This window comes from Capra hircus, chromosome 29 (genome assembly GCF_001704415.2).
Source record: "Capra hircus breed San Clemente chromosome 29, ASM170441v1, whole genome shotgun sequence".
NCBI classification, from domain to species: Eukaryota; Metazoa; Chordata; class Mammalia; order Artiodactyla; family Bovidae; genus Capra; species Capra hircus.
Genome location: NC_030836.1, coordinates 11,234,997 through 11,247,640, shown reverse-complemented (window position 1 = coordinate 11,247,640; position 12,644 = coordinate 11,234,997). Strand labels below are relative to the sequence as shown.

At 41.5% G+C, this 12,644-nt stretch overlaps 1 protein-coding gene across 20 annotated transcripts in view; it reads right to left on the bottom strand.

Moving 5' to 3' along the window:
- DLG2 (discs large MAGUK scaffold protein 2) overlaps positions 1 to 12,644 on the bottom strand; it is a 2,364,981-nt gene that overhangs the window by 472,422 nt on the left and 1,879,915 nt on the right. For all 20 annotated transcript variants that reach the window (XM_018042817.1, XM_018042821.1, XM_018042823.1 and 17 more), the window contains one exon: positions 8,724 to 8,792. In XM_018042817.1, coding sequence (XP_017898306.1) covers positions 8,724 to 8,792 — 69 coding nt within the window. The remainder of the gene's footprint in view (positions 1 to 8,723; positions 8,793 to 12,644) is intronic.

Genomic DNA, 12,644 nt, shown 5'->3' with positions numbered 1-12,644 from the left:
GGATGTTATTCTGCCTCGTTATGTCTGGCATAGCTATAGATGATTCAGATATCAATTTAAGAAACCGCAGTAACTCTGTGAAGAGGCTCAATGAGACAGTTCTGCGGTCTCTATGGATCAAATTAACGGGGAATCTGATATATTTCCACTTATCTTATGTCAAGTAGTAGCGACTTAGGTGAAAAATACATGAACATATGGCCTTTTAAAGTACATTCATTTTTATAAATACCCTATGTAGTTGTTTTTTTTCATGAAGGCATCAGGAAGGGGAGTTTTCAAATAATGACATTTCCAATTTCAGCTGATTACCTACTTTCAGCAGTCTTACACCTTAATGGGAAAACCGCTAAAGGCCCGATGACCTACACAGAATGTAAAATACCTTTCCCACTAGGTGTATAGTGACAATGACTTTATGCCACGTTATCTATGTATTTGATGGTCAGCAGGGCACATATAGCATAAGCTTTAGCGTTCTGGGCTTTGGAGAGAGTTACTAAGGTGTCGCCTTCTAAATATTCCAGCAATGCAAGGTTAATTCTGTCTCAAGTATTTTGTATCAAGAAATGTTTTACATACATAGGTACATATATATATGTATTTAATAATAAGCGTTCAACATAGGTCTTCAAACTAACCCAGGCTTTAAAAATGAGTTTTGTTTGCTCAGAACACTTGGATGAAGCATGTATTCAACTAGTAGTTCGCTGCTGTTTAGTCGCTCAGTTGTGTCTGACTCTTTGCGACCCCATGGACTGTAGCCTGCCAGGCTCCTCTTTACATGGAATTCTCCAGCAAGAATACCGGAGTGGGTTGCCATTTGCTTCTCCAGGGGATCTTCTTGACTCAGGGGATGAACTTACATCTTCTGCATTGCAGGTGGGTTCTTAACCATTTAGCCACCTGGGAAGCCCCAACCAGTACTTATTACAGAAAGGTCGTGAGTCCTGTGCTTTTCTCTCCTTGGCTGAATAGGAAGTTCATGCTTATAGATGGGATGTGTCCTGTTTAAGATTAACAGTAGATGGCAGAAAGGTCAGGAGTCAAAAACTGCTTCTTTGATTCCCGAGTCAGTTTTTCTCTATGATTGCAGAGAACAGAATATTTTCCATAATGCATTATTAACTAGATAGAAACAAACTACTTTATACCAGTTGAAACAGTGGGACATAGTTGAGGATACCATTTCCTGTATTTTGAGAAATGGGGGTCACTCTGTTTTGACATCAAGGTAAGGCCTGCACATTTTTTGGCTTAGCGATTGCATTTATCACAGAGGTCATTTCACTCAAGTGGAAAACAGTGCAAAATGCTAAAGAATGCTGTTTGGCAGCTGCTAATAAGGTTTTGTGAACAAGAAGAAAGAAAGAAAAGGTTTGGAAACAGCTCTACAGGAAATCCCATTGTTCAGCATAGCTTGAAGGAAGGCTTCTGTGTGTGAGGACTAAACCGTGGAACGATAGCCACCCTGCACGCTGCTGAAGGAGGTCTGGACGATAGCCACCCTGCGTGCTGCTGAAGGAGGTCTGTTTAAGGAACTAGGAGGGTGAGGTAGAGGCCGGTGGTAAGCTCAGCCCCAACACTTCCGCCTCTACCACAAATAACACCTTAGCCTGCACTTGGCCTCCAGTGCCATGCCAGGTGATGGGCTATTCATTCTACTTAGATTTCTAGGATTAGAGTCAGTTCTACTTCTTTATCATTTTTTAATCCTAGGAAATTCTTTACTATGTCCAGCTTAGTCTGAATGTAGCTTATAAATGGCATGACCAGTGATTTCCAACTCAATAAAGCCTTTTTCATGCTACATTATAGGAAATGGAGTTGTACAGTGAAGCCAAATTAGATTTCAAATCTAGGCTTGCTATATTCCATGCAAGGGTTTTTGGGAAAATTACTTAATGTCTCTGAGGATCTTTTTTTTTTTTTTTTTTTTTAGAAAAAAAGATGCCTGTTTCATAAGACTATTATGGAAATAAAATCAGATAAGATAGGTAGATGGCTGGAAGGATGGATGGATAGATAGCCTGGTACCTAATAAGCACTCAATGAATGTTAGTTTCTTTTCCCTTGAAGAAATACAATGGATTTATACTACTTTTACTCCCAATAAATTGCACATTTTGAATATGATCTCATTAAGCACCTGATGAAGCTTTCTTCTTCAAAGAATCCTAATCCTGTCAGTGTTTGCTTGATAAAATGCTGTCCCATCCCTTTGTTAACTCTGGATGTCTTTCCTTGGTCCTTTCCACATATCCAATTTAACTTGTAGAATTCAAAACCAGTCATAGTTCTCTGGAGGATGTGACAACCAGCTGAGTTTTGTGGGAGTGTTTTTCTAAAGTATGGTACTTTCTAGAAGGAGAGTAGGATGGAGGATACAATCACAAGCCTGCACAAACTTGCACTGCAGGTTCTGACTGACGGATGTTCTCATATCCAACTGGAGAATACTCACAGACTGCAAAGGCTAGTTCCTCTCGTGTGTTAAAGTGGTCCCTTTCCTTTAACTTTTTAAGAGAGATATATATACCAGTAATGCAAGGGCATTTCTTATTCTGGTCCTAAATTATTCTTTTGGAGCTGAGAAGAAGCTGATAAGTAGAAAAAGCTTAGGTTGTTCTTTCCTTGTTTAATAAGCATATAAATATAATCTTGGTAATCAAGGTACTTTTAATATATATATTAACTCAGCAATGAGGCAGTCTCAAAGAGTGGTTTGAATTGCTTCCACAAATGATTATTATGTATATAGAAATATGCCTCTCCAGAATATAGCAAAGATACCAGTGACTGACTTTTAATAAAGCCTTATGATATAGATGAGAAACTCTCATGCCTTATTGATTTACATTCCGTATAACAATAACAGCAACAACTATGATAGCAAATACACATATAATGCTAGTACTAATATAAAAATTAAACATATATGTAATTTTAATTCTTAAAAGAACTCGATAAGGAAATATCATCAGTATTTCTGTTTTACATATTAGGAAACTGAGGCACAAAGAAACCAAGTAACTTGCTGTCATGTAGCTAGTAAATTCCTTAGCCTGGATTTAAACACTGAGAGTCTGGTGAGGATCCATCTTGTATATTATTATAGAACCAAATGCTATGAAGTATTTATTGAGAACTTCTGTCTTTTTTTTTGAAGAATTAGAGCAAATGTCACAATGAACATAGTAGTTTATTACTGAGAAAAGTTACTTGGTTCTTTCAGAGCTAAGTTTCTGTTTAGCGAACCACTACTATCTCTGTTTCTTTAAAAAAAAAATTTATTGGCGTCTAGTTAATTTACAATGTTGTGTTAGTTTTAGGTGTAAAGTGAAACAGTTATGTATATATTCTTTTTCAGATTCTCTTCCCATATAGGTTATTACAGAATATTGGGTGGACTTCCCTGTGCTATACAGTAGGTACTTATTAGTTATCTATTTAATATGTAGTAGTATGTACATGTTGGAGAGGGCAATGGCGCCCCACTCCAGTACTCTTGCCTGGAAAATCCCATGGACAGAGGAGCCTGGTAGGCTGTGGTCCATGGGGTCGCTAAGAGTCAGACATGACTGAGCGACTTCACTTTCACTTTTCATGCATTGGAGAAGGAAATGGCAACCCACTCCAGTATTCTTGCCTGGAGAATCCCAGGGACGGGGGAGCCTGCTGGGCTGCCGTCTATGGGGTCGCACAGTCGGACACGACTGAAGCGACTTCGCAGCAGCAGCAGCAGCAGCAGCAGCAGTATGTACATGTTAATCCCAATCTGCTAATTTATTACTTCCTCCCATGTTTCCCTTGTGGTAAACATAAGTTTGATTTCTAGATCTGTGAGTCAGTTTCTGCTTTGTGAATAAGTTCATCTGTATTCTTTCTTTACTAGATTCCATATATAAGCGATATTATATGATACTTGTATTCCTCTGACTTACTTCACATATTATGAGCATCTCTAGGCCTGTCCATTTTGCGGCAAATGGCATTATTTCACTCTTTTTTATGGCTGAGTTATATTCCAGTGTGTGCGTGTGCGTGTGCGTGTGTGTGTGTGTGTGTGTGTGTTCTCTCTATGTGACCGCATCTTCTTTACCCATTCATCTGTCGGCTACTGTAAATAGTGCTGCAGTGTATACTGAGGTGCATGTGTCTTTTCAAATTATGGTTTTCTCTGGATGTATGCCCAGCCATGGGCATACATGGATCATATGGTAGTTCTATAGTTAGTTTTTTAAGGACCCTCCATACTGTTCTCCATAATGGTTGTATCAAATTACCTTCCCACAAAAAGTGTAGGAGAGTTCCCTTTTCTCCATACTCCTTCCAGCATTTACTGTTGGTGGATTTTTGATGATGGCCATTCTGACTGGTGTGAGGTGATACCTCATTGTAGTGTTGATGTGCATTTCTCTAATAATTAGTGATGTTGAGCACTTTTTTCATGGGCGTTTTGGCTCTCTGTACATTTTATTTGAAGAAACGTCTATTGATTAATAGCTTTTCTCTCCATTTTTTGATGGGGTTGTTTGTTGATATTGAAATGCATGAGCTGTTTACATATTTTGGAGATTAATCCCTTGTTGGTCACGTCATTTGCAAATATTTTCTCCCATTCTGTGGGCTTTTTGTCTTGTTGATGGTTTCCCTTTGATGTGCAAAAGCTTTTAACTCATTTTTGTTTTCATTTTCATTATTCTAGGGGATGAATCAAAAAAGATATTGCTGCGATTTGTGTCAGTGTTCTGCCTACGTTGTCCTCTAGGAGTTTTACAGTATCCGGTCTTACATTTAGGTCTTTAAACCACTTTGAGTTTATTTGTATTCCTAAGGAGGTATTGCTTGTGCTGGGTCCCGGTACATGTGAAACCTGGTGTATGCCCTCCAAGAGTCTCTACTTCTCTCAGCCCTATGGTGTGCCTACACTCAGGACCCGCCTGCTGTCAAAGCCAAATGCTCTGGGGGTTCTTCCTCCCAATGCCTGACCCTCAGGCTGTCTTGGAGTGCTATTTTTATGTGGGAATATCCCTGTGTAGCTTGTGTGGGCTTAATATGTTTTGCTGGTGAAGTCAAAGTATTAAGTCACTCAGTCGTGTCTGACTCTTGAGACCCCATGGACTGTATAGCCCGCCAGGCTCCTCTGTCCATGGGATTCTCCAGGCAAGAATACTGGAGTGGGTTGCCATTTCCTTCTCCAGGGGATCTTCCTGACTCAGGGCTCAAACCTGGGTCTCCTGCATTGCAGGCAGATTCTTTACTATCTGAGCCATTTTTGCTGGTAGGGCTGTTTTAATATGGATGTCTGCCACCTCTTTCCTCCATGTATGCTGGGTGTTATTATCTTGATAGAAGGTATGGCTGATGGTGAGCTGCACTGGATACCGAGCGGGGCCTTCCCTTGCTCTGAGGTTGTCTCTGCCCTGTCAGACACAGGGTCTGCTCCCTGGTGGTTGGAGCAGGGACCCCGAGATCTGTTTCTGAGCTGAGTTTCTGATTTGCGGTGTGAGGCAGGTGGGATTGGAGCACAACCGCTGGGAGAGAAGTTGCTGAGCTTTCCTCCTCTAGAGTGGTTCACCCGTGCGTGTGCTCTGGGGTGTCACGTTTCACCTGCTCTGCGGGCTCATACACTACTGCTGGACCTGCTCCCAGCCCTGCCTTAACCGTAGGAATGGCGGCGACTGGCTTCTCTCAGGCATTGTATTCACCAGCTACCAGCTTAGATGCACTGAAGTCAGGTCCCAGGACTGCCGTGACTGTGCAGGACTGCCCTGGGAGCTATGGAGGCAGCTCAGACTGTGGCCTGGCCCAATCTCTACATGTGTGTGCCCACAAAGCCCACAGTTGCCACAGCTAGACTCCTCTCAGTGGTGGGAGCTCAGGTGTTCAGCAGGGGCTGAGTTTACCAAGCCAGTGGGGGTGGTGCTGGGGAGGTGGATGGGTATAGATCCTAGGTCTCCACAGCCATGAGGAGAGAGCTCGGCCCTCCCTCCTTAGTTGAACAGGCCCTGGGGCTCAGCTGTGGTTTCAGATCCACCCTGCATATGGGTCTTCCGCCAGGGTCTGCTCTTGAGGTTGTCCTGGAGCACACACGGGGTTGGGGCTGGGACCGGAGGCGGGACTGGGGGGGCTCACATGGCCTGCAGGAGTGGGTGACAGGCGGGGCACACCAGCCTGCTCAGGCCAGAGCCCCTCCGAGTGCCAAGGAGGTTGGGGCGGGCACGTGGGGAAAGGGGGTGGCAATGGTGTTCCAGACTTCTTCCACAAACATGGGCAGTTGTGGAGCCCCTTATGCCCGTCCCTTCATCCCTTCAGGCTGTCTCTCTGCAGCTGACCGCAGTCCCCTCCCTGTGCCCACACTCCAAACCCCGGGTTCCAGCACCCAGCCTCCATCCCCAGCAGCACACACGAATCTCAGTCTGGGAGGCGCAGGGCTGTGACACAGACCGTCCGTGCAGGTCTTACTCTGTCCTGCCTGGTTGCTGCGCTCCCCTCTGTCCCAGCTGATCTCCCCATCAGGAAGGTGGTTCCCCAGGCCCAGGAACCGCTCCTTCAGCTCCCCCACAGGGGTGCAGGTCCCTTCCCCTTTCCTCTTTGTTTTCTTTTGTCCTTCCTGGTTACATGGGCATCTTCTTATCCTCCTATGAGTCTGTGGTTCCCTGCGAGTGTTCAGGACATGCTCAGTGAGAACTGTACCATTCCTAATGTACTTGTGCAGAGGTGAATTCCACGTGCGCCTATTGTGACCCCTCCTAGCTCAGTTTTTTTCTTCTTTTTTAATAGGGGAGGTAGAATGGTTTGATGTTCTTTACCATCCAAAATAGAGGCAGAGGATTAGGAGAAGAAGGAGGTATCTTTTCGAAGGGAGGGCAGTTGGTCTTCTAGAAGTCACATTCCTTTCACTCATGTTCCTATGGGTTTGGGGAGATTTCAGTGGATTTTTTGTTAGCTAGAGGCAAGAAAGGGCACCCCATTAAAAAACTGTCTCTAAAATTTATGTTTTTCCAGGAAGGAAGGTCAACATCTCCCTCCCAAGTCGATGTCCACTTATGGACTTTTTGCTGAAGAGAAAGTTGGGCAAGGAGAAAGGCGGCAAGGACTAACCCAAGGTAAGTTCCAACTGAAGGGTAGAAAAGATGGGTGCTGCTCGTGTCTGCAAGCCTCGCATTTGCAGCTGCTGAGGACAGATGGGAAAGAGTGACTAGGTGCTTTGAGGAGGGACTGACGCTGCTTGGGCAAAGTGGTGAATGTGCCAGAAGACTACAGTGCGCTGCTTCCAGGGAGTCTGAAGGTAACTGAGGTCCTAAGGGACCACGTCTTGTGGCGGTGGCGGGGGTGGGGTGGGGTTGCTCAGTTTTCTTTGCATTGGTGCATATTTGGTTCTCCACCCATCCATGCTACATCACCGGTGATCACTAACAGAAAGGAGATAGCCACAGCAGAACAGTAAGAAAATGCTATTTCTCATATTTTAAAAAGGACTTGAAAAATTTTATTTGAGCCTAATGAGGGTAGTATCTCAGAAAGCTCTGAGAGCTGAAGTACCCATTAGCTGTCAAGACACAGTTATTTTATTTTTATTTTTGAGACAGAAGGCTATACATTAAAAAAAGTTGTTAATAATATGTCATTTAAATTGCAGTATAGTTTTACATTGTTGCTTTCTACTGTAAAGCAAAGTGAATGAGCTATACTTATGAGAAACACTGTTTTTCCATTTTTTGAACCTCATAACTACCAGAGAAGTAATCTAAGAGAAAGGAAAGTCTAGAGGGTGGTATGAAAGAGAGCAGATGACTCCTCTATCAACTCCAGAGCACTTTGGTGGACCCCCCAAGTCTTAATTATGTTGGAAAGAGAGGCAGAGGTTTGAACTAAAAATGCCATTAAGGAAGCCTACTTGTCGCTGGGAAATAAGATTGAACAAAGCATAGATGGTAACAGATATTGGAAAAATAAAATGATTTCATTTTTATATAGTAACCAGTTAAAGGTTCTCAATTAAACCAGTCATGATTATAAAGCAAGTGGAGGGAAATATTAGCCCCTTTTCCTTAGCCCCTTTAGCTTCTGTCTGATGTGGGAATTTAGAAATGCAAAGCACTAAGTCCTCTATATGTAAAGCGGGCCAGCCAGCATTGCCACTCCCACCTTCCGCCTGGCACACGCTGTGCCACAGACCTCGATCACGTCAGTGGCCTCTGGCCGCCTCACCTCACCAGTGTTCATGGGTTTTCATATGCGTTTTCTCCTGCAGTGAGTGCCCTCTTCCTTTAAATGTCTGTTAGGCAAATATCCACAGATGCTTCAGTTCTTAGCTTGAGAGTTGGGTCTTCTCTGAAACCGTCCTGACTTATTTCCCCTTCCCTCTTTGTTACCCGTTCTCAGTCAAATATCTCTTCTGGATCCTTCCTTAATCCCTCATATGTATGTCCTGCGTGATGCTTATACCATATACAGGCAGCTAGCTATATTTCTGTCACTCTTAATAGGTAATGATCCTTCTGAAGGAAAACAAGAGTTCTCACTTGACTTATTGTAGTACTTTGCTCAGTGATTGGCATATAACAAAAGCATTAGAGAGATTTGCTAACAGGAAGGAAAAATGGGAGAAAGAGTGGGGAGGGAGGGTGGGGGAAGGAAAGAAAGGAATTTATGCTCACAGTGATGAGGGTGCATAGTTTGGTTTAAAAGAAGACACTGTATTATTCTTATCTTACCCTTCCAGGGAGATGGCCCGTTGGAGAGTCACTGAAGGCTGGCGGGTTGCAGTGCTGTGTTGGGAATGACTGCAAGAAAAGAAAGACAAACACAGGTCATTCATTTAAAATATCTTTGTACATTCTAATCAGGCCTATGGTCAAAAAAAAGAATCAATCTTAGAAACACAGGAGAGATTAAACAACTGTTCTTCACTGATAAATAGAATCATCCACCAAAATAAAACACTCTACCATGTAAGGGGTTAATATTTGATGTCAACATATTTTGTTCAAAAAGCAAGCTTTAAATGAGGGGTAACTGTGAAAAGAAACATATTTGGAAGAGGTAATTATTTTCCCCTTAGAATAAGGCAACGTAGAACATAAACACATATTTCATTATGATGCAATATATTTCTAAAAAATGCACATTTTTTTCTAACAAAACATTAAACAGAGCAAATTTGAAAATTGGAGTATTTAATTAGTACAAATTTATTAAGTTTGCAATAATAAAAATAATTCAGCTATTGAATGAACATAAAGGCTTGAAAAATGCAAATGTGTTCAGTTGCATGCTGATGTTAGAATTTAATGTAATTTCAAACTTATTCTGGTTACAGGATAATAAGGTAAGACTGATTTTATGGATAAGTAGTTGCAGTAGAGATTGTAGTATCTAACATTTATTGAGCACCTATTCCCTGAGTTACTCTTCTAAGTATATTTTTTACATCCTTTATTTTTTACAACTCTGTGAGGTATGTACTGTCCCATTCAACAGATGAGGGAATTAAAGCACAGGGCAGCTTAGAAACTTGCCCAAAGTCACGTGGTAAATACCTGCGCTTGAAATGGCAACTAGACTGATACTAGCGCCTTTCTTCCTAACTATCATATCATATCACTTTCCAAATGGTAACAATTTTTTGGTTTTAAAGATTTTTGCTTTAAGAATACTCTTCATTTAGATACAGAGATGCACAGTTTACAATCTAAGAGCAGAAAGGCACGCATTGTGAGTTTCCTGTGTGTTAAAGTATATGATAAAATGTATTTCAAGCTGTACTTTTAGTTTGTAGTATTTAAAAATCATTTGTAACATTAGTTATGTGTGCATTATACATAGAGTGTATGAAGGTGTATATACTTTCCTGTAAATATATATATGTGGAGTGAAACTTGAGTAAATTATTTGTAGAACATGAGGGATCTTCATACTATTCTAAGACGTCTCAGCACATACTCTGAATGCACTGCCCCTGTCACAGAGAACCAAGTTATATAGGTTGCAGATTTTTATTCCAAACTTTCATCCTCGTTGGGTGAGAAGAGGTCTCTCTCTCTGTTGAGTATTTAACTGTGACTTGGGTAATAGTTGTCTGAGGTTGAGGGAGCAGAATGTGTGCCAACAGCTAACATCTAGAGAGTGGTTTCCAAGTTAAGGCTTGTGCCCTTTGTTTCCTGACTCCCTCATAGTGCTGAGCAATGATTATGGCACTAAACGTATTTTGACTGACTGACTGAAAGCAAGCGCAGCATTCAAGAGCCGGACCATGTAGCTAGACTGCCTGAGTTCAGATCCCAGCTCTGTCATATAGACTACTGTGACCTTGACTGAGCTTCTTAAAGTTCTCTGTAATAGTGTGTTCCTTATAGGGTAGTTATAAGGATTCAATAAACACAGTTTTTAGAACAGTGCCTGTTACAGTAAAAGCTACAAAAAAGTATTTATTAAATAAACCAACATGATTTAGCAGTGTCTGCTTTGAGATGTTTCATACTGAATAAGCATAACTATTTAGATCATTTCAGTTAGCCATAAAGTCAGTGCCACAAGATATAGATTTGTGAGTATACCCTAACTTTGATAAAATTAAGATGTAAAAATAACATGGTAAAATTAATAGAAATCAGCCACAATGATCAGATGAGGAAAAAGAAAGAAAAGTTATCCAGATTGGAAGGCAAGACTATGCAGACCCCATAAATATAATGTCATTATATGCAGATAGTGATCCTATATAGAGAAAATAAGGTGCCACCAAAAACTAATAGAGCTCATCAATGAATCCAGTCAAGTCGCAGGATATACAGAAATCAGTTGCATTTCTTTCTACTAATAATAAATACCAGAAAGGTAAAGTTAAAGAACCCCTTTTAAAATTGCATCAAAAAAATACTTAGGAATGAACCTGATCAAGGAGATGAGACTTACATGCTGAAAACTAAAAAGTGCTGATAAAGTAAACTGAAGATGATTCAGAGAAATTCACATTGTTAAAATGGCCAAACTACCCATAGCAAACTATAGATTTAAAGTGATCCTTATCAGAATACCCTAAAATTTATATGGAATCACAAAAGACCTAGAATTGCCAAAGTAATCCTGAGGAAAAAGAAAAAAAGCTAGATGCCCAACTTCCCTAGACTGCAGACAGTACTACAAAGCTACAGTAGGAAAAACGGGACAATACTGAACAAAAACAGACATATGGATCAATGGAGCAGACTGGAAAGCCCAGAAATAAACCCACGGCTTGTGGTTTGTGGTCAGAATTAATCTACAACAAAGGAGGGAAGAACACAAACATAGAAAAGAGTCTCTTCCATAAGTGGTTCTGGGTAAACTGGACAGCTACATGTAAAGAAAATTCAGAGCATCCTCTGATATCATATATAAAAATAAACCCCAAACCGATTAAAAACCTAAGATAAGATTGGATCTATAAAACGCTCAGAAATCAGACAAAACATTCTGTGACATAAACTGTAGCAATGTTTCCTAAGGCCAGTCTCCTGAGGCAATAGAAATACGAGCAGAAATGAAAGGAACCTAAATCAAATTTACTGTGGCTGAAGGGCAGGGCCAGACAAAATGTGGTCCCCTGGAGAAAGGAGTGGCAAACCACTTCGGTATTCTTGCATTGAGGGCCCCATAAAAATAATGAAAAAGTAAAAAGATATGACACCAGACATGAGACCCCCAGGTTGATTGGTGTTCAAATTAAAAGATGCTTACTCCTTGGAAGAAAAGTTATGACCAACCTAGATAGCATGTTGAAAACCAGAGACATTACTTTGCCGACTAAGGTCCGTCTAGTCAAGGCTATGTTTTTCCAGTAGTCATGTATGGATGTGAGAGTTGGACTGTGAAGAAGGCTGAGTGGTGAAGAATTGATGCGTTTGAACTGTGGTGTTGGAGAAGACTCTTGAGAGTCCCTTGGACTGCAAGGAGATCCAACCAGTCCATTCTGAAGGAGATCAGCCCTGGGATTTCTTTGGAAGGAATGATGCTAAAGCTGAAACTCCAGTACTTTGGCCACCTCATGCAAAGAGTTGACTCATTGGAAAAGACTCTGATGCTGGGAGGGATTGGGGGCAGGAGGAGAAGGGGATGACCGAGGATGAGATGGCTGGATGGCATTACTGACTCGATGGATGTGAATCTGAGTGAACTCCGGGAGATGGTGATGGACAGGGAGGCCTGGCGTGCTGCGATTCATGGGGTCACAAAGAGTCGGACACGACTGAGCGACTGAACTGAATGCTACTAGGGAAGAATGGAGAAAGAGCTCCATAAAGAATTAAGAGGCTGGGCTAAAGCAGAAACATTGCCCAGTTGTGGATGTGTCTGGTGGTGAAAGGAGAGTCTGTTGCTGTAAAGAACAATACTGTATAGGAACCTGGAATATTAGGTACATGAATCAAGGTAAATTTGATATCTTAGGAATCAGTGAACTAAAATGGATGGAATGGGTGTATTTAATTCAGATGAACGTAATTTCTGCCATTGTTGGCAAGAATCCCTTAGAAGAAATGGAGTAGCCCTCATAGTCAACAAAGAGTCTGAAATGCAGTACTTGGATGCAATCTGAAAAACAATGATCTCAGTTCATTTACAAGGCAAACCATTCAGTATCACAGTATTCCAAATCT